This window comes from Schistocerca americana, chromosome 3, assembly GCF_021461395.2.
Source record: "Schistocerca americana isolate TAMUIC-IGC-003095 chromosome 3, iqSchAmer2.1, whole genome shotgun sequence".
In the NCBI taxonomy this organism is placed as follows: domain Eukaryota; kingdom Metazoa; phylum Arthropoda; class Insecta; order Orthoptera; family Acrididae; genus Schistocerca; species Schistocerca americana.
The window spans coordinates 770,970,703-770,998,524 of record NC_060121.1 but is presented as its reverse complement, the minus strand read 5'-3'; the positions used below and the strand labels follow the sequence as shown (position 1 = coordinate 770,998,524).

General features: G+C 38.6%; 1 protein-coding gene across 1 annotated transcript in view; it reads left to right on the top strand.

Annotated features, from left to right (window-relative positions):
• The first annotated feature begins 1,247 nt into the window (after nucleotides 1-1,247).
• LOC124607056 (histone acetyltransferase p300) overlaps nucleotides 1,248-27,822 on the top strand; it is a 169,866-nt gene continuing 143,291 nt past the window's right edge. Inside the window, exons 1-2 of the mRNA XM_047139232.1 lie at nucleotides 1,248-1,768; nucleotides 3,061-3,186. Coding sequence (XP_046995188.1) covers nucleotides 1,687-1,768; nucleotides 3,061-3,186 — 208 coding nt within the window. The 5' untranslated portion in view covers nucleotides 1,248-1,686. The remainder of the gene's footprint in view (nucleotides 1,769-3,060; nucleotides 3,187-27,822) is intronic.

Sequence of the window (27,822 nt, the reverse complement as noted above, 5' to 3'; positions counted from 1 at the left end):
GACTTGCACTGAACATTTCTCTTGACCCAAGAAATGTATGCATAGTACACACTGCTTTAAGGAGCCATTAGATTTAGTAACTGAATACTTAGCACACTGGTAAACTGATCTGAAGTTTATTGTGGTTTCTGTATGAAATAAAAAGCTACATCATCACAGCTTGAAACAGAATGCACTGAAATTTTTCTTACCCTCCTATGTTACAGAACTTCTCCTTGAAATGTATCCTAAAATATTTTCCTAATGCCTATTTGTAACAAGTGTTAAATGCTGAGAACAAAAAAGTAATTAAAACCTTTGGCTTCAGTACACGCCACCAGATTTTCTGTAGAGAATATTAAAGAAGTGGCAGCATAGTCGTTTCATAGCCACAGCCTTGCCAACAGGTATTATTAGCCTCAGCAGACAAAAAAAAATTTCTTGCACACTTACGATAAAATCACGAAACCTGTATTTGCTATGATCTTAAGAGAGTCATATTGCAAAGCTCCTGTTTAAACATTTCTACGACAGAATTTTCACACCGAAATTATAGTACTACTTGGGACTACATAACAAGAAAGTTTTGCGCTTCACTCTGTTGGGCACCGTATTTCAACCACTGCTTTCTGCGTCAAACAATGCTATGCTGCTGCAGTAGAAAGAAATAACAGTTTTCTGAGGAGACCGTATCTGTTGTTACATTATACAGCTTACACGATAAAACGCTGTGTAACTAAAACTGTCAGGTTACGTAAATATAACAACAAAATGGCAAAACATGAACAATAAAAATTAATATACTTTACTATATCAAAATCACAATATATCAAGATACACACGTAACTGTAGCTAACATGAAAATAACATTTTTCACTTTCGTTTGTAATTCTTCCCGATGCACGACATGTTAAAACTTCTCATAATAAATATTTACAACAGACTCGCATGTTAAAACAGACACAACAGTAGTCCCTATGTCTTATATTTTCTTAGTGATGCACAGTGCTTAAATCAACTCCTTTAATACTTCACAGAACTAAACATTTTGCGCGGTCCCCGATTCTTCTACAACACCAATTACACTTCGGGCATCATCGGCTCCTGACATGACGTCACGATGGCGGTCGTGAGGAGCTGAAGCCAATAGCTGCCCTCCTGGCGATCACATGGTGCACATCGACCAATGGCAGACCCGAGTTCTCATTAATAGTCGGAAATTTTCTGACAAGCGTAGAAAAACTTTTCATCAACAGCCGCCATTTTGAGTTACTGGGACCGTGTGGAAATTTGGATATTATTCTTCAAATTACCGTCATTTTCCTTCTAATAATGGACGCTAGTGCGTTGTATTAGAGACGTGAAGTGTTTTGTGCCGCCGCACTTGGTCCATAAATGTTAAAAGACGTATGATGTTGAAAAATTGTGGGTGATTTACTTTTGGATCATTGTGCAGTTCCGTCGGAAGATGGAGAGTGGGACTGTGTAGGCTCATCCGCCAATTTGGGGCTTCATTAAGCTCAGTAGTTGACTCTGGAGTATTAATATGTGCCTTGAGGGATGCAGTGTTCGTCGAACTATTCCAGTGATATTTCTGAGGTGTTATTTATGTTGTCGGGAACAAGCAGAACCGTGCGTCGTGGATTCAAATTCCATTAAATACGATACTGTGTAGGCTAGTAGACACGGCTTGGTAAACAGGGAGATATGGCCGATCATCTCGTCGACGGGCCGCCAAACAAGCGGCAGAAAATGACTGACTCCTTCCAAGGGCCTTCTGACTCGTCCGGTACGTCCGTCGTTTCTTTTAAAACAAAGAAAAAATATTAGATATTTATAAATTAGTAGTAAAGAACGAATCTCAGAATGCATCATATAACATGTTATTTGACATAATGGCCAAGTGTGCTAGGACTTTTGTATTCAAAGTAAGTTTCAGTGGACAGTGTCTGTGGATGATGAAGTAAGTGTCCAGTTATTTGTTATGTATATATTTGATTTCTCTCGAGGAACTGAAGCGTGTATGATGGTTATTAAAGGGCAGTGTGACGGCTTCTTTTGTCACAAGGAAACCCTTCTCAGTGTGTGTTTAACTTACATTTACTTGTCATTACCAGTAATTAAAACAGTAATTTGTTTACATCGTGCAGTTTTTTAAGTAGTTTATTTTTTAGGCCGTATTCTGTGATTTTAGTGCAACTGTCCGATTTGTTAGTAAACAATGATTGAATAGTAATTGACCATGGCAAACTAAACAAAGTGTAACCTGAGAGAGAGTAATGAAAATAATGTGCGTTCACTTTGCTTTAAACTGTTAACAATAAGCTTCACGTGTTTAGAAAACAGTAACTTTCATTGGTCAGGAAAGGTGAAGTTTTATCGGATTTTTTTCGTGTTAATGGAAAGTTCGTTGCCCTCGTTTCTGTGATGTAAACAAATAACTGTTGTCCACTTCGCATGACATTACATCATTCACGTTTCACTTTTCTCAGTAATAGCATGATAGCAGCATGTGCATGGACTGCTTTTTGTAGATTGAAATTGAATTTTTTAAAGTGGTGGTTTGTGTTACTTTTTACATTGCATGATGTAATTGATAAAAATTTTAGTAACTGAAATATTACCATATCGACTTAAAATGGAGATCACCATTTTTCTTTTTTACAAGAACGTTGCAACTGATTGACAGTTGTTTTATCAGTTTTTGCTGATGTTATGGTGTCACATTTATGGTGATGTTTAGTCACTTATTGAGAATGTAGGTACGAAAAACATTGAAGAAAAATATTTTATGCCTACTTTTATATCATATTTGTACTTGGGTTTGTTTACATTCTTATCAACCTTGTATTATATGGTGTGAGGTATTTGTAAGTGTAGGTGTGGTTGGCTTATTTTTCAAACATCATTAAGGGTTTACTGCGTAGCAGAAGCATTTAATTTTTTTCTGTCCCATTAAATACTTTTTTCTCTCAACTTTTTCAGTCAAAAGTGGGAATTGATATGAACAGAAAAGTCTTTTGTTTTGTATCCTTTTTATGAACTCTCTTAATCTTTGTGACGTGCCATCCAATTCCACAGTACCGTTGGCGCCTTTAATGATGCACCATGCTTACAACTTCGGCTTGGCTACACCTCTGGGGAACAATGGTGGCAGGGGAACACAACAACCGCAACAGCAACAGCAATGGAACACGCAGAAGAGAAGTAATAACTCATTTAGTCCCAGTTCCTGTATCCGTCCTATTCATAAATGTCCTAATGAGGTGGAAGATGATAAAATATCACTGTTGATTCACTTACATAATATGGTTGTGGTAGCTTTCTAACCAAAAATGCCTTGTGTCTACTATAAGATGCGCACAACTGTTCTTTTAACCTTTAGGTAGTTTTTTTGGGATGGTGATGTAGTGTGACAGCAATTACCAGTACGTGTTAAAGCTACTTCTTTTGTGACAATAACTGAGCATTATGACAGATATTTGTGTAATTTCTTCTCTTTCCTTTTATGTGCGTGGATGGGGTTTGGTTCTTGTGGTCACAGTGAGCAAGTAAACCAATGCTAATAGCGCTGGGATATGATGATATTTAATTTGCAGTGAACATTTCTGTGCTTGTCTGTCAATATGGTGAATGAGAAGTCCATTATCTTTGTATTCTTAATCATTATAAGTATAGGTTTCATCCAGTTCCTGGTTTCCTCTGCCTATGACTACTTCTCTCTGCTGAGCAGTTGTTTAGTTGTGTAAGATCTAGTGGATTTTTATTGTGAATTGAGACCAGATGTGGTGCAGACATCCGGGAACATATAAAATTCAAGTTTTTCTTATGATTAATCATATTTATTATTTATGGAGCCAGCATACCATTTCATGCTGAATGCTTAGCTAAGGAAAACCATCCTGTAATAGGTGTAGCCTAGTATCTTCTATTAAATTGCACATAGCCAATCTTCAGTTTTTTAATCATACTTGTCCATAGTATTTGACACTTGAGTGTTCAGATTCCCATCTAATACTGAAATTTGATGGCTTTTTTTTTTATCACTACTGTTATGATGATGCAGTTGACATTACAGTAGCCTGTTTCATATTTCAGTAATGAAATTTGAGTCTCATTGGCTTACCTTCTGCACTCTGCTGTTCCACTATTAATGGCACTGTGCATTCTTTGTGGCTGGGTAGAGAAATCAATTGTTTAATTGATTTAGTGAAAGTAAATATATGTGCACTGTTTTGGCTGTAAGCAGCATGTTTTTACTTTGCAACCTTTATGTTGAGAATGTGTTTCACAAATACTTGAGTGTCACAAGGAATGATGTGGAATGGAGCCATTCCACCCTTCCCATTTAATGTTGTCGGCTAGATATAAGTGACTGGTGTCTTGTGCTGTTTGCATCACATCTGTAAAGATTACTGTTTGGCTTCGTAATTAATGAGTACTTAAATCTATATATTTGAGTTAAATTGACAGGAGCATGTAATGATGCATTGTATTGGTATACAAATTGGGGAAGTTTAATTTATGGGCAGTGACTGCTTTGATCAGACTTCTATCACTGAAGAGTATGGTACTGAAAGGCAAAGAAGAAGGGGGAGGAAACGAGGATAGTTGCAGTGTCATTATTTTACAGTGTACATACCACAATTGCTTTCCATAATTGTAATGATTCAGTGAAGGCTCTGAGTAATCCGTTTTGGATGGGGTTTGGTTCTTGTGGTCACAGTGAGCAAGTAAACAAACACTAACAGTGCTGGGATATGGTGATATTTAATTTGCAGTGAACATTTCTGTGCTTGTCTGTCAGTATGGTGAATGAAAATGTCCATTATTTTTGTATTCTTACTCAATTTAAGTATAGGTTTCACCCAGTTCCTGGTTGCTGGTGGTCATCATCTGTTACAAATATCCAAAATTAATGTTATCTCATCTGTCTGGAACAAAGGCATAAGTAAAGATTAGCTGAGGCAGGACACAAAAAGGATGTACAACTTCACATTCTTGCATACTTTTAGGCCCTAAATATTGTACAGTTCAGCAGAGAGTAGGTTTACTCATAATTAATTTTTGAAACAAGAAGGTATAGAGGTAATGTTTATAGACACACACATGTGGTGGCAGGAGGAAAGGGGAGGGGGGAGTGCATTGTCTATCTGTGTACATCTGCACTTGCTTACTGTGAAGTACAAAAACATTGCATGTATTGCATGTTTATGTGTTGTATGTTATTCAGTGTACACATTAATTTATTGTCGAATGACACCATAGTGTTTATGTTAGTCAACTTTAGAAAAGCTGATTTCAGTGTCAAAATAAGTCCCATGGTTTTAATTTTTAAACTTTCTGAAAAGGGCAGTTGAGTGTGTGAAATATCCAGTTTCTTTGCCATAGCTTTTCAAATAGCATTGGCAAAGGTGCTTCAATGCTATCTTAAGAGATCTGTAGAGCTAACTGTCTTTATCAGCAAGTGCAACAAAAGCTAAAGTTTTAAATATTTCTTTGCATTTCCAATGTGTGTGTTCGTTTTTGTGTTGCATAATATAGCTTCAACTTCTATTTGTCCTGTAGTTCATTAATAAATGTTTTGAAGTAAAGCATTAACACAGTTGACCCAAGTTTATTGTTGTAGCCCTAGAGTACATATGTGCATATGTATGAATGTTTCCACAATATTTTTTTGGAATGCTTGTAAATTATAGACATGTCACTGGCAATTGAAATTACAGTTTGTTATTTTTTTTTTAACTTTGTATTTACTGTGTCAGTTTGGCATAATTTGCTATAAGTTAATGTCAGTTTATTTCTGTTTCCATTTTCTTGTTATGCTCATACGTAAAGTTTGACTTTATCATATTTTGCCCTTTTTAATTGTTATCATTCACAAAGTTCAGGTTTTTGTTATTACAGAATTGAAGTGATCAGCATTTAGGATTTTGAAGTTTATGCCTTGTGTAACATTGATAAATGTCAAGTATCCACTGACATTGATAGCCAGTTGTAACTTGGGTGTAATTCTAATTAATTTGCATGCACTTTGTTTTTGATTTTATGTTCTTTGTCTTAGTGATAAGTGTAAATTTTCAGCGTACTTAAAAATGTTTGGAAATCATTACATAACTTGTGTACTAAACCAATAAATGTGTAGCTATAATAAGTGAACTTCAGAAAAAATAAATTCGTGGCTGTTTATCTGGGTATAAATGTGCAAACAGTCACTTTTTTGGATTTTAAATAAAATTTATTATACTATTAACTAGTTTTTGAGCCACTGCAGGTTCATCATTAGATGGAGGTTTTACTGGAACATTATATTGTGGACCAAGTTTAGGCAGACACTATGGTGACAGGGCTGACAAAAATTTATTTATTGGTAACAAAGCGTTTATGAAACGAAAATTTTGTGTTTAGTACTTAACAGTGCATTGTATCGTGGTATCCACAGCAAATTCAAAACCCATAATGTACGATATGAGGTTGTACACACAACAAATTTTGTAGTAGGTGTGAAAGATGACAGGCAGTATAAATATTGTTGTACTCAGCAACAGTCACTTGTGATGCTGCTAACATGTTCGTACATACCAGACATGAGTCTTTGAAACAAATTTTATCCTTCGGGAAGCTATGCATGATGAATCAGAGAATATGAAGCTACACAGGTTACAAATTATTGAGTGATGAAAGAGTGACTAAGGAGGAGCCGGCTGGAGTGGCCGTGCGGTTCTAGGCGCTACAATCTGGGGCCGAGCGACTGCTACGGTCGCAGGTTCGAATCCTGCCTGGGGCATGGAAGTGTGTGATGTCCGTAGGTTAGTTAGGTTTAATTAGTTCTAAGTTCTAGGCGACTGATGGCCTCGGAAGTTAAGTTGCATAGTGCTCAGAGCCATTTGAACTAAGGAGGAATCAATGTGGCTACAGTTTATATTGGTTGATCCTGGTGTATGCTTTTTCTTGCATGTTCTGTGATTCTTGAGAATTTCGATAGAAACTTTATTCTAGATGTCAATTTTCTTCCAGTTCTGATATATGCAATTGTTCAGCAGGTAAGTTGGCATTCAGGCCATCATATTAATATCATTCAATCACTAGTGTTAACTTACATAATTTTTTTAGCCGTAAAACTGAATTCATGTTAATAAATTGTTGCAGCTCTTTCATATGTTGGTTAGGGTGATATATGTGAAGGAAATTAGTTCACTGAAAGTCTGGAATTACATCCAACATATTTTTGGTTCCACAGTTGGTCTTGGTGATCTGTATTAGATTTATGTGGTGCTTTTCGGTCATTTTGTTGAAATGGTTTAATGATTACTCAGTTGAGGTTATTGTGAATCCCTTTCTAATTCCACAGTTTGTTATTCACTAGGATAGCACCTTTCATGGGTGGCAGAATAGTTATCATGTATTTGGATACCCATTCATATCATTATTACATGGGAAAGGATTCTGGTGTTTATGGTGCGCTGCAAGTGCCAGGTTTTTAAATCAAAGTGGGTGATAATAAAATTGTTTGTATTTGAAATATAGAAGACAGTTGTAACAAGAATTAGTGCTGATACACATAAATTAGACCCAGTAGGATTTGCTGGTTACAGAAATATAACAATTCCAGTTTCCGGAGTAAGAACGATAGGATTGCAGAAATTAATCCAGAGCCCACATCAAGGGTGGTGGTGGTGGTGGTGGTGTGTGTGGTGTGTGAATTGCTTCCACAAAGATAATGCTACCAATTTGAGCACACAAAACGATCATTTTGGTAGTGCATAATGCGATGAAAGGAACCAGATAGGTTATTAATTTAATGTACACACAGCGTATTATCAATGGTGTTTCACATTATCACTGTTTGCCCAATTTTTATTCAGTTTGTTGCTGCTCTAGAGACAATTGCTTGTTGCTCTTTCATATTTCTTCGTGATAGTTTCCTTCCAGTTTTTCCTTTGGCTCCTGCAACCCTTAAATTTCTATTTTTCTCCAGTGCTTTTCTCATCTTTTTGTATTCACGTGCCTGTTTCTTTCCATTGATCACAATGAGTTTCTTTGCGTAGGTTGTAGATGACACACTTTTTACATGTGTAGCGTCTGAATCTTGGCTCTGGTGTTGTTGTTACTGCTTTTTCCTTTTATATTTAATGCTTGTCTGTATTCATAAAGATATTTGGTGGACTTCCTTGTTCCTCCTACAGAATGGACACATTGTTCAAACATACTGATATCCATAAATGTGACCATGTCTTAATTTGTATGTCAGCTCTGTACAAGTTACCCCTGTCTCAACATTGGTAAGTATTCATTCACCTTCTTGTTCAAATATTATAACATTTTTACTTAAGGTTTCAACCATGAGAGACATACCACAAGTGTGAGGTTTAAAAGTTGTGAGATTCCATAAGCATTTGTTCACACAATTTTATTTTGTAAAGAAAAGGCTGTTTTTCCTGTGACTCTGAGGAGAACCGTGTGCTTGAGGAAGTATGTCAGACCTCTCCCATCCATACAATATCTGTTTCACTTGCGCAAGCTTCTGGAAATGGCCTCATTTGAAGTTGGATTTTAGTCTACTAGAATTATTGGCAGTACTTTGTGTGTTTCATTACCTCTCCACTGCCTGTCTCACAAGTTATTTTATATAGCACATAATGATTATGAAGTAACACCTAAAGGATAGATGTTTCTTAATACTTTCAATTGATATTGAATTGAAAGAAACATCCCATTAAGGTGATTATTAGAGCTATTCAAACTCTCATTGAAAAGGATAGAAGAGAAAATTAACCCTGTTCTTGTCAAGGGAAACACCCCAGTATTTGCTTAATGTGTCTCTGTGAATCCACATAAACCAATATTTTGATAGCTGGCTGAGGATTCATACCTTGTTTATACCAAATGAGATTTCGTTGTGTTAGTCACCATGTCAATGTGGTCAGTGGACGCATGATTACTGAATTATGCCAAAAATCCTGGGTGAAATGCTAGTAATAGAATTACAATAATGTACACTTATAGTTTCAATATCATGTTAATGATCTTCAGTAACAGCTGAACACTTAATTTTCTCATTCAATTACGTTACTCATTCCATTATTTGGTTCCACTTATCGCCCATTAGCTCATTATTATTGTTATTATTATTTTTAATATACTCAGTTAATCAGGAAATGCCAAGCTATTTCATGAAAACAAAAATGGTTGTGCACCTGATAAATTGATTTTTATTTTGGTGAAAAGAATACACATTGCATGTGCTGAGCAGCTGCTATGACAAATGCCAAGATAGTTTTATGTCATGATATGCTACACTTGTGTACATTTCCTGTCATTAGTTGGCGAATGTAATGATTGTCAGTATTTTCAAATAGTTTTGAATATTAAATGTTGGATTACATAGATGAGTACACCACTGAAGTGCTTTATTTTTTTATTTTTTATGTTTACTTACAAATGACAATATTGGGTTTGAAATCCTTAGCAGCTTAAGATGCAAATGCTTTTTTAGTACTAATTTGTGAACCTGAGACTATTGCATAAAGTTGTTTTCAACAAAATGTCAGCCCAGACATAGACATTCGCAGTTGTATTTGTATGCAGTTTAGTAACCATTTTTAATTATCACAGTAACAAATCTATGATGCTTCAACACCTTCGTGTTACTGGAGCAGAATTTTGTTACTAGTCACTAATATGAAAGTGCAATATTTGGTGCACCTGAAAATACAATACTAAATATTTTTCATTTTACTGTCTACACTGCAACCTTAAAACTATTGAGGGACTACACTGTTTCATGAGTAAACAATGACATATCTGGAAGTAATTCCATTGGTGAAAGACATTAGAAAATGGTAGGTTTCCTTTACCAAGCTGTCTTTAAATTTTAAAGCTTGCTCACGAATGCATTATTGTGACCATTTGATGAACAGTCATTTCCTTACAGTGACATGTGTTAAGTGTTATTTTAATGCTTCTTATGTCAGTAAGAAAGGTTAGATGCAGTCAGTAATGACTGTGCTTAGTTTTTCTAATCTAAAAATCAAGTAAAGTCCTCAGACATCATAAAGCAACATCTAGCGAACCTTTCAGTAAATATGCCACTGTACTGTAAAGTGGTGAGGTATAAATCATTTCCATTCCATGCAAAATTCCTTTGAAATAATAGTCACTTATATTGTGTTGTCATACAAAATTAACAAAGTAAACCTTGCTCTTCATGGACAAGCAGCATACCTTGTACATCTCCTCCACCTGTCTGCTACAAGCAGTCATAAGAATTCTTAGGCTGTAATTGGAAGAGCCATTACTAGATCATGGGAACAATCTATGTACACACTACGCAGTTAGTTTATTGTTCAACTTTTCACCTCAGAATTGACTATGTTGTTCATAATGAAAAGCACTTCCAGGTTGTGGCATCTACATTTATACCTAACTATTACATGCTGTGATGACGATGGGCGTCAATTACTTATGCAAGTACATAAAAATAAAAGCAGAAAAATTTAAGAAAGTAATTGACAGCTGAGTTGTGGCATATCATGTGCCGGATGTGTTTCATTGAGTTCCATGTCTGGACACAACAATCAACTCGATGTAACAAGAAACTTGATTTACCTGAGATTGAGTTCCGTTGATCCACGATCCAATCTCAGTGGTTTTTTGTGCACTCCAATCATAATTGGCAACTTCATTTGGTCAGTATAGGAACATGGGGACATCTGCTGTGGAGTCATGTTCAACATCTACACTGAATGATGTGCCTGCACCAACAGTGTATTCTGTCATCAGACCTGCTACAGATTGCCACCTGTCCTGCTTTACAGAGTGAGCTAGCTTCAGATCTTCGTGTTCTGTGTTGGTGTGTGGATGTCCAACACTTGTAGTTTCACTGTCCTCTAGTGTCTGTACAGCTGACCAACTTCAATGTTTTTGAGATGCCAGTTTCCAGGAGCTGAGCCATAACAATCTGCCATTTCATATAGCTTGCAGCCCCGGGTGACATCGCTGACAACAGCCAATATTTCGACAAGAATACACCCTGCCATTTTCAAGGCATAACTTGTAGTTTCACTGTCCTCTAGTGTCTGTACAGCTGACCAACTTCAATGTTTTTGAGATGCCAGTTTCCAGGAGCTGAGCCATATGGGAATTTAAAATTTCGGATTGTAGAGAAACTCCGGAAAGATAACATACGTGCACACCATAAAACACAAGCGCCCTCACATAAACCGAAGATGACTGACGTTAGAAGTTATCAATAGTGAAATTAATAATAAATGGGTGAGGTAGTATTAACTCTGTCCTGTTTTTTGACAAGGAGAAGGGCAGGATTTAAACAAAACTCACCATTCTATTTACAAAGGTTATTTTCTTATTTAATTTCAGTTGCTTCCATAACAACACTATCCAGATAGCTAGAGATTCATGGCAGAATCTCCATGTTGTTACATTTCATAGGATGACTGGTGCAAAGACATGTGTTCTGCAATGGCGGATTTGCTCGGCTGTTGTAAGCAAGTGTGACACTGAAGTTCAGTACACCAATCCTCCACAGTCCAGATAGGCTGACTGATATATGACATGCCACAGCTGCAAAGAATATGCTAAACAACTGCCTTATGCAAACCAAGATCACCCATTAGAGAACCTAAAATGACCCTGATCTTTAGAAGGTGGTCAAAAACACATTTCACATCATTTTTCTCCCAAATCCGACCAGTCCTGTTCGAAATGCTCCCTGTGTAAGGTGAGAAAACTGTAGATTTTTGGTACCTCCTCAGTATTATCATCACTCGTGCAGTTCACAGTTGGTTGATAACGAAACGCACATCTGATCTGTCTGTCACTATAACATTTCTGACAAAAGGTGACGTGAAGATGGGTTAACTCATCTGACAAACTGTAAGGCTCCAAGGTGACATGGATCTTCTGAACCAAGGAATGAAGTACCCCTTCATGATGAACTAAGTGGTGACAACTATCAGCCTCTAAATACAAGTCAGTGTGAGTAGGCTTTCTGTAAATGGAATGTCCTAACATACCTTCTACCTTCCTGCTGACCAACATATCCTTTTCCAGCTCCACAGTAAACAAATATTCGGGTGGATTGAATTCAAGTGTTCGAAAAAATCATTTAGATTCTCATGGTCAGGAGGCCAGATAAATAACACAAGATGTCAAAGCCATCTGCTTCAAGGCATGTTTTGTTAACAAATTGGCAATAATGAATGAGGGCTGTCTTCCCACTGTAAATGTATCTGTGTGCTCATAGTACTGGTCCTCGAATAAAAAGTGAATAGGAGTCAACACATGTCGAAATGGTTCATTAATTCACCATCAAATCGAACCTCAGTCTACCATTTTTTTTAAAAAAAGAAGGAAAAAAAGAAATTGGACAGAGGAATGCGAGTGGAGAGAGAGAGAGAGAGAGAGAGAGAGAGAGAACATCAAAATTTGTTAGAATAGGAGTCATGCAATCGCATTTCCCCTAATTGATGTAAGAAATCCACTGACTTCTTAATGTGATCCTTACACTGACGTGCTACAGGGCCGAATAGAGTAGCAAGGTATTTTGCTACATGATATGTCACAGGACCAATGTTATTCGCTATCGGATGAAGAGGAGCCCCTTCCTTGTGGAATTTAGGAAGGCCATATAACCTAGTGGGAGCAGCACAATGAGAATTAAGACTCTTGATAGTCTGCTGTGACAGGAAACTTTTCTTCAGGAGGCTGTTAAATCTTACTTCAGTCTATTAGTGTTTATTGTGATGTCAGCACTAGTCCTGTGATATGCTGAGTCAAGACAGTAAACACTGCATCTTCTGAACATAATCCTGCTTGCCCAAAAGAACAGTAGCATTGTCCTTGTCTGCAGGTAAAATAACAGTATCAAGACCAACTCAAAAGTGAATGTAAAGCAGCCCTCTCAACTGCTGTGATGTTACTCTTCGATGGAAGTGTCCCGGTCAACACATGACGTGCCTCCCTCCTTGCCGCCTCTGCAAAGTCAGGAGGTAGTTTAAAAACAGCTTGTTCAGCAGAGCTAATAAAATCAATTGCTGACAAATACTTGAGCATCAGCACAAAATTTAAACCTTTCCCTAATGTGGCTAAAGCTGTGTTGTCAAAAGCTTTCGCCATGAGATTTATCACAGAACGTTGTGATGTAGTATTAGACGCCAATCCATGGAAGCATTCAAACTTCACCTTGTGTCGGGCAGTTACAGAACGAAATTCATAGTCAGGTTGGGATTATGAAGCAACGTCTAGCCAGTCATAAGAAATTGCCAGACTTTTTGAAGCAATCATTAAATTAAGCTGAAACAATTCATTGGAAATAAAATCTTACTGTCGATGAGTATAATGGATTCTTTCATGAACAACAGCTAGGCGAGTACATTCCTTCATACAGTTGGTTGCAGGAGAATTAATATGATGCTCAATTTTGGCAAACATCGGAACAGTATTTTGATCATGACAACGCACAGTGCAATCTTACTCTACTGCTGCAGCCTTTATCCAATCTCTGCAAGCAGCGATACATTTCTTATCCAAAGAGGTAAACAATGTGAGACCCAAGTTTTCAGTATGTACAACATTCAACTAATAAGTAACTTTTGAGAACGCAGCCGGGTTATGTTGTCAACAACTGACAATATTTCAACAGGAGCACTCTGCCATTTTCAAGGATAACTGTGGCAAGTAAGTGCTGTGCAAGGGAATTCCCTTTAAAATGTCAGGATTCTCCTTTGAAATATCGGTGGTTGTTGATATCACCCGGCTGCGTTCTCGTAAGATATTTGAACATAGCATACACTGGATGAAATTTGGGTCTCAATCTGCCATTTGCCGAAGTCACTTATGTCAGTGGATTTTCCAATTTGTGGCCTGTATCACCACTAGCATTTCCCATTTGTCACTGCGGTGCTTATATATTTCACTTACCTCATCATGTGCCTGCAGTGCCACCAGGTGGCATTCATTCTCATGATGGGCAATGGCTGTGATATTTGTCTCATCAGTGTGTGCTGGATGTGTATTCAAGAAGAGGAAGGTTCAGATCTGTGCCTAGATCCCAAATTTCTGTTTTCAGTAATTCTGTAAAATACGAAAAAAACTTCCCCTCCACCCACCACCACCACCAGCACCACCACCACCACCACCACCCTGCTGTGGCTTTTTTCTTACACATTCAGATCTCAGCGATTCAACAGGTTGGAGGTTGATAGCTAGAGTATGCAGACACTTGCTGGGTAGGAAAACATGAGGAACTTGTTTGGGGCTATAACAACAGATTACATACACTGAAGAGCCAAAGAAACCGGTACACTTGCCTAATATCGTGTAGGCCCCTGCGAGCGCCTAGAAGTGCCACAACATGACACGGTATGGGCTCAACTAATGTCTGAACTAGTGCTGGATGGAAGTGACACCATGAATTCTGCAGGGCTGTCCATACATCCGTAAGAGTACGAAGGGATGGAGATCTCTTCTGAACAGCATGTTGCAAGGCATCCAAGATATGCTCATTAATGTTCATATATGGGGAGTTAGTGGAAGTGTTTAAACTCAGAAGAGTGTTCCTGGAGCCACTTTGTAGCTATTCTTGGCGTATGGGGTGTCACATTGTCCTGCTGGAATTGCCCAAGTGCGTCGAAATGCACAATGCACAATGGACATGAATGGATTCAGATGATCAGACAGGCTGCTTATGTACGTGTCATCCGTATCTAGGTATATCAGGGGTCCCATATCACTCCAACTGCATATCCCCCATACTATTACAGAGACCCTGCCAGCTTGAACAGTCCTCTGCTGACATACAGTGTCCATGGATTCACGAGGTTGTCTCCATACTCGTACACATCCATTGGCTTGATACAGTTTGAAATGAGACTTGACCAACCAGACAACATGTTTCCATTCGTCAACAGTCCAGTGTCGGTGTTGACAGATCCAGGCGAGGCATAAAGCTTTGTGTCGTGCAGTCGTCAATAGAAGACGAGTGGGCCTTCAGCTCCTAAAGTCTATATCGATGATGTTTCGTTGAGTGGTTTGCACGCTGACACTTGTTAATGGCCCAGCATTGAAATCTACAGCAATTTGCAGAAGGGTTTCACTTCTGTCACATTGAACAATTCTCTACTGTCGTCGTTGGTCCCATTGTTGCAGGATCTTTTTCTGGCTGCAGCGATGTCAGAGATTTGAAATTTTACCAAATTCCTGATATTCACAGTACACTCGCAAAATGGTTATACGGGAGAATTCTCACTTCAGCACTACCTCGGAGGTGCTGTGTCCCTTTGCTTGTTCAAACTTGCTTAAATTTTGATAACCTGCCTTTTTAGCAGCAGTAACCATTGTGACAACTGTGGCAAACACTTGTTGTCTTATGTAGGCGTTGCCGATTGCAGTGCCGTATTCTGCCTGTTTACGTATCTCTGTATTTAAATATGCATGCCTATACCAGTTTCTTTGGCATTTCAATGTATGTTACTACTGTAACATGTGACCTTCTATTGTGGGAAGAAGGAACATTTATCTAGTTATTCTTCAGCTGTAATCCTTCTTTTCTAGTTTAGCTTCAACATGACATTAAATCCACATATTGATTTAGCTTATAATTGAGCTAGTTTATCCACAGTTCTAATTTTTTTCAATCTTGCACATTGCCTAACAAAAAGTTTTTCACATCTCCTTTTAGTATGTTGTGTAGTTAATTAATGGCTGTTCATTCGTTGAGTAACATATGTTTTTCTCTCTTTATTTTGGAGGATTAGAATTCGGTTTTTTTCCATACAGATCTGTTATATTTTGACTGAAGTTCAGTGTTGATCACGTCATGTATGTTTTAATGATACAGGTGACCGGTTTCGGATCTTTTTACAAAACCATCATCAGACCCTGGCTCCTTTAGGATGGTAGGCGGAGCTCTCCTCGCTGCTACGCAGTCAACTGATCAGTTGACTGCGTAGCAGCGAGGAGAGCTCCGCCTACCATCCTAAAGGAGCCAGGGTCTGATGATGGTTTTGTAAAAAGATCCGAAACCGGTCACCTGTATCATTAAAACATACATGACGTGATCAAGACTGAACTTTAGTCAAAATATAACAATTTATTGATCACTGCTTTCCAAAAATGTTTACCAAAATTATACAGATCTGTGTTTAGCATAAACCTTGTATTTGAGTGTATAATTTGAGATGTAGTGCCGCACATATCGTGTAACGTCACATATAATTAGCATGGTGCAAACTACAATAGACATAAGAATTTGAACTCAGTATTGCAGATTTGGGAATCCTTTTACATGAAGATATAGGGCCACGAAAGTGTTGTAAACATTTTATGTTGGTTCCTTGGCCTCTTTGGCATGTTCATATGTTTAAAAAAATCTTTGTCTCCAGTGCGTTTTCTGTTTAGCTGCATCTATCTCAGAAGTATGTACTTTCTTCTTTTTGTGCGAGAAATGCAATTCATTCCCTGCATTTACAATAAAACATTCAACAATGTAGAAGCTGAGAAGTAAGGCCAATGAATATACGTATCCTCTAATGCATATTGTGTTGTGGTTTTCTGAATAAGGTGAATGCGTTATTGGAGGTGGTGTGTTCTTCCTTAATTCAGTTAAATTTTCAAGGTGCTTGTTAAATGATTCTGAAGCACATCGTAAGTTTTCTTTTCCGTCCACAGAACATGCGGAGGTGGAAGCCATATCTAGTGAAAGAAACGGGTGGGGGATGGCTTAAGACCGATCAGTAATTGAACAAAAAAGCTTTCACTCAATAATCTGGCATGTCAAACTGATATGCTGTTCTCGTAATGGATCAGCTGTTTGTTGTTTCATCTGTGAATATAAGGACCTTTCTGCTGTTGATTTTGATGATCTATTTTATCCCCATACATCCATGAGAAACTCTGAGAAATTTGAAATGTAGTTTCTCTGCCTTGCTTTCTTTCCATTTTGCTTCATTAATAAATATGTTGTAATATTTCTGTATGTGGTCTTTCCTGTTCATGCCTATGACTGTTGGTACTTCAGAAGCTGAGTGTAGTGAACAGCACAACATGTGGCTCAAGTTTTAATGTTGGGGGCATTAAAATACACAAGAGAGCCAAGAGAAATCAAAATACTATGAATTAATAAACTGTAATGTAACTAAATATTTTAAGTGTTTCATTTAATAACTAGTGCCAGTTTGGCACTTGCATATCCTTTGCCTGTTGTGATTAATGTCTATAAGCTGGGAATTGCATCATTGTAGACATGAGTGACTCAGTTATCCTCCTCGTAGATGTGAAACAAATCTAATTCTTTGACAACTTAAAAGTTCATAAGATCATGGAATCCAGTACTTGTATGAAGAAGCTAAAACCCTTATCACAAAGAAACCTTGTTTCCACGTTAAACCAAAAGATTTGTTTCAAATTAATTGATGTCTTCCTGCTTAGAAACTGCTGGCATTGCATTGAATGGCAGTCATATTCGAAAATTTCTCTAAGTCCAGTCATGTAATTTTTCTGCACACTGTTGTCCGAGGGTTGCCCAGAAAGTAATGCACAGCATTTTTTTCTTCAACAATTCTATATTGAGCATAATGAGAATTATACACACAAAAGAATGGAGTTTTATCTACACACCCTATTTTTCTATGTAATCTCCATCCCGTTCTATTGCCTTCCTCTAGCGCGAAACAAAGGTGTGTATGCCCTGTCGATACCAATCCTTGTCCTGGTGGCAGAGCCAGTGCTTCACTGTGTGTGTCATCTTCTCATCGTCCTCAAAATGTCTTGCTGCAACATGTCTTGCTGCAACATGTCGGGTGCGACAGCCATGGATGGTCTCCCTTCTTCAGTAGCGCTACAGCCCTTGGTGAGCCTTGGCTTCTTCAACAATCTTCCTCCACACTTCTCAGTTATTTGCTGCTCTTTTCCACACCTGGACTCCCATACTGGTGATATCCATTATTACCTCGTCGATCCATCTCCATTCTCCATTGCTTCCATTCTCTCCAAGTGTCCTAGCCACCGTATTCGCTGTGATTTCACAAATTTTACTATGTCCCTGCCTTGTATTAACTCTTGTAATTTGGCGTTGTAGCATAATCTCCAGCCTTCTTCCTCCTTTATTGGCCCATAAATTTTGCGTAGTATTTTCCACTCAGTGGTTCTTTGTGCATTTTTTACTGTGTTCTGTCAACGTCCATACCTCTGACCTGTAGACGATAACTGGGCGGACTGACCTGTATATCATAACTGGGCAGACTAGGGAATTATATATTAGCAGTTTAGTTCTTTTTGTAACAAGGCTATTTTTGAAAAATTGCATATTTGCAAAGTAAGTTCTGTTTCCTGCTTGTGTTCTTTCCCTTATAGCCTTTTCAATACTGTTACCTTTTGTTATTAGGGCTCCCAAGTAGTTAAAAGAGGACACTCCTTTGAAGCATTTCCCGTTGATGTTTAGGTTTTTAGGGGTTCTTCTGGCCTCAGATTGTGACATTATCATATATTTTGCTTTGTTTTTATTTACTGTGAGGCCAAGTTTTAAGGCTTCTGTTTCCATTGCTCGGTACGTTTCTAGGAGTGTATTGGTATTTCTTCGTACTATGGCAATTTCATCAGCGTATGCACATATCTGGCTAGTTTTCATAAATATGTTGCCTCTTTTGTTGATTTTATTTACTACACTATGCAGGGGTGTATTGAATAGGACAGTGGAGAGACTATCCCCTTGCTTCACACCTTTATTAAAGTCAAAGCTTTCACTTGTTCTGCTAAGGACCTTTACTTTTGCTCTTGTCTCTGTCATTGTCATTCTGATTAGTCTTATTAATTTAGCACATATAGTTCTTGCCAATTTATGCTGTCAAAGGATTGTTTCAAGTCGATGAATAGGAAATGCAGATCTATATCATATTCATAGAACTTTCCCATCATTTGTCTTATCACAAATATTTGATCAGTTGTTCCTCTGTCTGGTCGAAAGCTACACTGATATTCCCCTAGTATGCCTTCTGCACACTTCTTTATCCTTTCACTTTATATACTTGTGAAGATCTTATAAGCTGTGCTTAGGAGTGTCATACCTCTATAGTTTTCACATGCTGTTCTGTCCCCTTTCTGATGAATGGGGATTATTATTCCAATTTTCCAATTATCTGGCATAGTTTCTGTTTCTCATATATCTGATATTAATGTGTGCAGTTCCTTTATTACAGCCTCACCACCAGTTTTTATTAATTCAGCAATTATGCTGTCTTCCCCAGGGGCTCGATTGTTTTTTGACTTGTGCACAGCCTGGGAGACCTCTTGCAGTGTTGGCTTTCTTGCCTCATTGGTTTCATTGTCTACTTCCAGCTCCACTCATTCCTCTTGTGCGGCTGTCTCTTCATCTTCTAGGCTGATGCTTAGTGTATCTTTGAAATACTCTGCCCATCCTCCCAATATCTGTTCTTCTTCCCTTATAATTTTCCCATCTTTACTGGAACAGGCCATTGTTTTTGGTTGGAATCTATTCTCCATTTTTCCTATGGCATGATAGAACTTTATTTCACTCTGTTCCTTTAATTCTTCTAGTTCTTGAAATTTCTTCTTATTCCACTCTCTTTTCTTTCTCTTGCAGTCTGTTAGCACTTCTCCTTAATTCTCTATATTGTTCCACATTATTTCTGATTTCTCTCTGTAGCACTTTTGTTCTTGCCCTGTTCTTTTCCTCTATTGCTGACCTGCAATCTTCATCAAACCATTCCTGGGTTGTTATGTTCCTTCTTATGCCTATTATTTCCTCTGCAGCATCCTTAATGGCATTTTCAATCCTGTTCCACCTTTCATCTACTCCTGCTGCAGTCTCTTCATTGCTCAACTTTCTGCTTAGTGTTACTTAGTATTTTTTTTACTTCATCAGGCATGTTCAGTTTGTCTGTATTCCATTTCATCATCGTTCCTATTCTGTTGCCATTTGTTAGTGACAGTTTCTCTCTCTTTTATCACAAAGTGGTCTGAATGACAGTTTGGTCCTCTGCAACTCCGTACATCGGTAACTGATGTGGAGTGGCGTGCAATCACTAAAATATAGTCAATCTGATTGACTACTCCATTGGTTGTAGACTTCCAAGTACCCAGATGGATCCTTTTGTGTGGAAAGCAGGTTCTTTTAATAATCATATTATTCCTTGCTGCAAATTGACATAGTAAGTCTCTGTTCTCGTTGTTTTCTTCATGTAGTGAATATTTTCCAGAAACTCCGTATGGATGTTCATTCCTTCCTATTTTTGCATTAAAATCTCCTGTTACTAGCATCAGGTCATATTTAGGTACTGTGCAGCATACTTTTTCCAAGTCTTCATAGAACTGTTCTTTAATTATATCCTCTTTCTCCTCTGTTGGTGCATGTGCATTAACTATTGATATATTCCTAAATTTCCCTCTTGGTCTGAGTCTGCACATCCTTTCATTCATGGGTTCAAATTCTAGAACGCTTTTCCTAACTTCCCTAGCTATTATAAACCCTGTTCCAAGTTGGCCTGTTCTTTCTTCTGGTCCACTATATACCAACGAGTACTCAGGTTTATCTATCTGCCCATTCCCTTGCCATCTTATTTCCTGTAGCCCTACGATATCATATTTGAATTTTAAAAGTTCATTGGCTATTTCTTTCATTTTTCCAGGCTGAAGCATTGTCCTCACATTCCATGATGCTACTGTTTGACCCCTTATCCGTTTCCTTTCCTGGGGTCGTGATACATGCTTTCCATCCAGTTTCAGAGGCTTCTGTTGAATTTCCATAATATTCTTTTTTTACAGTATGGGTATTTTGAAACTGTCCTGCAGCTACGCTATCTGTTGAAAGTGACGGAAACTTGGCGTGCTCACTCAGGAGACTTCAAATAATACATATGTAACGTTTCGCATTTGTACCTTTGTTTTCAGTTGAGGAAAAAGTCTTACTTTACTTCCTGGGCAATCCTCGTAGAAGTGTGTTGGAACAGTTGTTGGTGTCTTCTTCATTGCCATCACTAACAACAGTTGGTGCAAGTGTTACAGTGTTGTCATTTTGTATGTGAAAGCCAACCATAGTCCTATGAACTAGAGGAGATGAATGTTGATGTTTTCATAAGGAAATGTAATCATAGATAATGACCTGAAATTTTAACATTCTAAAATTTATTAATCAGTATAAAGTCAATGTAAGAAGAAACTTATTAGCAGAAACCTCAGATTATGAGAATTTTTCCTAGTACAGATTTATTGCTGTGAAAAGGTAGACATTGGCAAAATCCAAGCCAATAACTCATCTGGAAGCTGTGGACCAGAGAATGAATTGGTTCAGAACTGTTTTAAGAGATGTGACAATGCAGTGAGTTATAAAACAGCAATGGATATTTGGAGTGCACTTTATTTTTCAAAATGAAGTTTGCCCCCAGATAGCACATACATTGAATGACTGCACCGTGACCGCTAACGTCTGTTAGGACTTTGTCAGTTCCAAACAGATGATATATTCAGTTCTTAAAGTTTTAGAGGCATTCGGTGTTCCATAATGTCGTAAAGCATGTATTGGAAATAGGCAGTGGGATCATTACGGGTTTATTCAAGTTAAAACACCTAAAATATTTTTTCCCACAAACTTATCACCAAAAACGGCGAAACTTGTGCTACTTTTGGTTGCATCTCCTTGCACCCGTACAAATTTTGCACAGTTGTGACACTGGGATTCCATGGCCGCTGTGAATGTTGCTGTAGGAGTCTGGTGTGACCACTGGCAACTATTGGGGAAATACGTTCCACGCTCATTCGGTAATAGTCCAAAACAACTTTTTCCGTTCAGTTGAGCATGTCATTAGAGCGGCTGCTGCTAGACCAAGATGGTTGTGGTTTGTTGTCTCATGTTTAAAAACAACAGTGACATTCATGATTATAATACCAGAAAAAAAGAAAGACTTACACTATCCTTTACTCAACCTATCTTTGCCACAGAAAGGGTTAAAATATGCTGCTATAAAAATTTTCAACAAATTACCAGATGAAATAAAATGTCTGACTGACAGCAGTAATAGCTTCAAAAATAGATTGAAATCCTATCTCCATGACAACTCCTTCTATACCATAGATAAATTCTTGAGTAGGAATAAATAAATCTATGAGTATAGTATATGCATTTTGTGCCATTTAAGGGAATGGGGTAAATAATAGAAATATTAATTTTTAACTCTATATTGTATGTCATATGTGCATTTATGGTGCACTTGACACATTCCACATCATAATGGCTACCTTATCGTGCAGTTTATCAATGGAACTCGCAACCAACTAACTAACTTCTGTCATCATTGAATTGAACATCTCCAAGAACGGCCCTCCCTTGTACCGCTGCTGGTAGTTTTCCGTGTGTCGTACTGTGCTGCCATCTCTGTCAAGCAGTCACAACAAGTGCATGCTTATTTTAAAACAAAACATATGTTTCTCTCTGTTTCCAGTCCTGAGAAAAAAGAAACGAAGTGTTATAACTTGAATGCACCTTGTACTATAAAATATAGATATTGGTATTGTTGATATCCATGACTTCATTATCATGTTTGATGGGGACTGATGAAATGTATGTGATGAAGTCACATTGTAGTGCCTGATATTATGAAGGGGTTGTGAGAATGTATTTAAGTAGGTAGTGAAGTGTTCATTAGTTTCTACTGTATATGGTGGTTGCGAAGGACCACTCATATGTCTTAAAGTACGCAGAACATGTGCCAGTACTTGTCTTGGTCTCACTGATAAGCTCTAGATTCTATAATAATCTTACATCTACATACATACTCTTCTTGAATTACTGTTGAGTAATTTTGGAAAAAATTGATTTAACTTTTAGATTTTAGTATTTAAAGATGGTTTTTGTGCCATCTTTAGGTGAACTGGTTCAAAAATCTCCATGTGCATCAGTGCATTGGCAGTGGTGAAGTACAAGGGTTGTCGGATAAATCTGGTAAATTCTTTAAAATGACAGAATGTTGTTGGGTTGTGTCATTGTTATGCATGACTCTTTTAATGATTATAAACAAAGTTTGAATCAGACACTGTAGGCAGTTAGCTGTTAGCAGACATCAGAAGTGGTCATTGTAGCAACTGCTGTGTACTGTTATTAAATATTTTAGTTTGATAGTTTGGACTGTTGTACCAGTCAAAATTTGGTTGGTTGACTTTTGTAAAATTACCCCGAACCAAAAACTGTTTTATTTTGGGTTAATAAGTTTGTGTGGCCGTAGAAGCACTACTGCTGACAAGCAAGGCCATCACAACTGTTGAAAGCATCTACTGTGATGAATGCAAGGTTACCAAATAAATATGTGTGAGGTGGATGGAGCTTTAGGCATTGTGAGTGAGTATACAGCATCCTGCACGAGGAAGTGCAGATGACAGCTGTGTGAATGATGGATGGAGAGATTTCTGACTACTGATGGAAACCACATTTGGAAGAATGTTTCAACATAGTGTGTGACATCTTCTGTCACTATCTGCAAGACTTTTTGTGCTGACTGTGGGTGATATCTGGATCAATCATTACACTCCGTAGTTGAAACAGCATTAGTAGAGTGGACAAAGGTGGATGATAGTTTTCTTGATTAGGTAAAGACCAATTTGTCAGCTGGTAAGGTATTCACTATTATTTGTTGAGATTCCTTAAGTATGATCCTCATATATTACTGAGAAAAAGAACGCAACTAGTCACTGTTGTGCTTTATCATGTGTTTCTTTACAGCGAGAGTTGAGTGAGAAGTACTTGATTGACCAGAGGATGTCACTGGAACCACACTCAATGTCATCATCACTGTCATTTGATTCGTGAACATTTTTCTTCAACTTTTTTGGGCATCTTGTCACTGGATTTAGTTCTTTCATACCATATGATGTAACTGTAGATTTGAAGGTCATGAAAAGTGCCAACATGAAAACTGTCCCTTACTGTTTAACCATTTTTTTTGGTTCACTTTAAAATATGAACATCTATAATATTCTTTAGTAATTGCCATAGAAAGCTAGTTGAAAATGTAATATAGTTGGATATGGATAAAAATGTGATCATCAGGCAGCAGACAGAAACATGCAATGACTCCTGCCATCTGGGTTCAGAGGTCATCCTCAGTTCGTACAGGCGGTTGGCGGAATTGGTGAAAGCGGAAAGCCTCACTCGCGGGGTGGAATCTGAGCTAACTATTTGTAGTATCATTCCCAGAACCGATCGCAGTCCTCTGGTTTGGAGCCGAGTGGAAGGCTTAAACCAGAGGCTCAGACGATTCTGCGGAGATCTGGGGTGCAAATTTCTCGGCCTCCGATCGGGTGGAGAAATGTAGGGTCCCCCTGAATAGGTCAGGCGTGCACTACACGCCGGAAGCGGCTACAAGGCTAGCGGAGTACGTGTGGAGTGCGCATGTGGGTTTTTTAGGTTAGAGAATTCCCTCCCTAGGCCCGACAAGACGCCTCCTGAGACGCGGCAAGGTAGGAGTAGGCAAAATGCAACAGGGAGTAACAATATTAATGTGCTAATAGTAAACTGCAGGAGCGTCTATAGAAAGGTCCCAGAACTGCCCTCATTAATAAACGGTCACAATGCCCATGTAGTACTAGGGACAGAAAGTTGGCTGAAAACAGACGTAAACAGTAATGAAATCCTAAACTCAGATTTTAATGTATACCGCAGAGATAGGCTGGACAGTGAAGGGGGAGGCGTGTTTATAGCGATAAGAAGTGCAATAGTATCGAAGGAAATTGGCGGAGATCCGAAATGTGAAATAATTTGGGTGAAGGTCACGGTTAAAGCAGGCTCAGACATGGTAATTGGATGTCTCTATAGGCCCCCTGGCTCATTGTGGCTGAGCACCTGACGGATAATTTGGAAAATATTTCGAGTAGATTTCCCCACCATGTTATAGTTCTGCGTGGAGATTTTAATTTGCCAGATATAGACTGGGAGACTCAAACGTTCATAATGGGTGGCAGGGACAAAGAATCCAGTGAAATTTTTTTAAGTGCTTTATCTGAAAACTACCTTGAGCAGTTAAACAGAGAACCGACTCGTGGCGATAACATATTAGACCTTCTGGTGACAAACAGACCCGAACTATTTGAAACAGTTAACGCAGAACAGGGAATCAGTGATCATAAAGTGGTTACTGCATCAATGATTTCAGCCATAAATAGAAATATTAAAAAAAGGTAGGAAGATTTTTCTGTTTAGCAAAAGTGACAAAAAGCAGATTACAGAGTACCTGACGGCTCAAAACAAACGTTTTGTCTCAAGTACAGATAGTGTTGAAGATCAATGGACAAAGTTCAAAACCATCGTACAATATGCGTTAGATGAGTATGTGCCAAGCAAGATTGTAAGAGATGGAAAAGAGCCACCGTGGTACAACAACCGAGTTAGAAAACTGCTGCGGAAGCAAAGGGAACTTCACAGCAAACATAAACATACCCAAAGCCTTGCAGACAAACAAAAATTACGCGAAGCGAAATGTAGTGTGAGAGGGCTGCGCGAGAGACGTTCAATGAATTCGAAAGTAAAGTTCTATGTACTGACTTGACCGAAAAACCTAAGAAATTTTGGTCTTATGTCAAAGCGGTAGGTGGATCAAAACAAAATGTCCAGACACTCTGTGACCAAAATGGTGCTGAAACAGAGGATGACAGACTAAAGGCCGAAATACTAAATGTCTTTTTCCAAAGCTGTTTCACAGAGGAAGACTGCACTCTAGTTACTTCTCTAGATTTTCGCACAGATGACAAAATGGTAGATATCGAAATAGACAACAGAGGGATAGAGAAACAATTAAAATCGCTCAAAAGAGGAAAAGCCGCTGGACCTGATGGGATACCAGTTCGATTTCACACAGAGTACGCGAAGGAACTTGCCCCCCTTCTTGCAGCGGTGTACTGTAGGTCTCTAGAAGAGCGAAGCGTTCCAACGGATTGGAAAAGGGCACAGGTCATCCCCGTTTTCAAGAAGGGACATCGAACAGATGTGCAGAACTATAGACCTATATCTCTAACGTCGATCAGTTGTAGAATTTTGGAACACGTATTATGTTCGAGTATGATGACTTTTCTGGAGACTAGAAATCTACTCTGTAGGAATCAGCATGGGTTTCGAAAAAGACGGTTGTGTGAAACCCAGCTCGCGCTATTCGTCCACGAGACTCAGAGGGCCATAGACACGGGTCCACAGGTAGATGCAGTGTTTCTTGACTTCCACAAGGCGTTCGATACAGTTCCCCACAGTCGTTTAATGAACAAAGTAAGAGCATATGGACTATCAGACCAATTGTGTGATTGGATTGAAGAGTTCCTAGATAACAGAACGCAGCATATCATTCTCAATGGAGAGAAGTCTTCCGAAGTAAGAGTGATTTCAGGTGTGCCACAGGGGAGTGTCATAGGACCATTGCTATTCACAGTGTACATAAATGACCTTGTGGATGACATCGGAAGTTCACTGAGGCTTTTTGCAGATGATGCCGTGGTGTATTGAGAGGTTGTAACAATGGAAAATTGTACTGAAATGCAGGAGGATCTGCAGTGAATTGACGCATGGTGCAGGGAATGGCAATTGAATCTCAATGTGGACAAGTGTAATGTGCTACAAAATAGCAAGTCAGCAACTGGAAGCAGTTAATTCCATAAATTATCTGGGAGTACGCATTAGGAGTGATTTAAAATGGAATGATCATATAAAGCTGATCATCAGTAAAGCAGATGCCGGACTGAGATTCATTGGAAGAATCCTAAGGAAATGCAATCCGAAAACAAAGGAAGTAGGTTACAGTACGCTTGTTCGCCCACTGCTTGAATACTGCTCAGCAGTGTGGAATCCTTACCAGATAGGGTTGATAGAAGAGATAGAGAAGATCCAATGGAGAGCAGCGCGCTTTGTTACAGGATCATTTAGTAATCGCGTAAGCGTTACGGAGATGATAGATAAACTCCAGTGGAAGACTCTGCAGGAGAGACGCTCAGTAGCTCGCTAAGGGCTTTTGTTAAAGTTTCGAGAACATACCTTCACCGAGAAGTCAAGCAGTATATTGCTCCCTCCTACGTATATCTCGCGAAGAGACCATGAGGATAAAATCAGAGAGATTAGAGCCCACATAGAAGCATACCGACAATCCTTCTTTCCACAAACAATACGAGACTGGAATAGAAGGGAGAACCGATAGAGGTACTCAGGGTACCCTCCGCCACACACCATCAGGTGGCTTGCGGAGTATGGATGTAGATGTAGATGTAGATGCAGATGCAGAAAGGATATGGAAATGTGCAAGCCTTCAGAGCCAGTGTTTCCATCTGGTAGAAGGTTCAAAAGGAGAGAAAGAGGGATGAAGGAGAAGACTGTTAAGGTTTAGGAAATGGGGAGAGTTACAGAAAGAGAAACCCAGGTCAGGGGAAACTTACTGGATGGGGTGTGAAGGAAAGAGTGATTATTGGTGCCTGCATTGTACAAGATTTGAAACCTGAGAGTTTGAAGGTGGAAGATAGGACACTATGCAAGACAGAGATTACTGAAGGAAGAGGAAAAAGTCATGCAGGAGGCAGAGTGGAAAGCTAAGTGTGTTATACTTGGTTAACAGGTGTGGAAGGGGGATAGAAAGGTTGAAGAGTAAAAGATATAGAAGCCAAATGGTACATGAGGTGAAACAGGCACCGAGGTCACAGCTGTCATGTTATACTTTGCAACAGGATATTGTGTGTTGGCTGCCAGTATATCAGTATATACCCTCTGTTTACAGAAATGTGGAAAAGGGGGGGGGGGGGCGGTTGGTAGACAAAAAGCTGTTTTAGGGCTGGCAGGCAAAAGTCGCACAG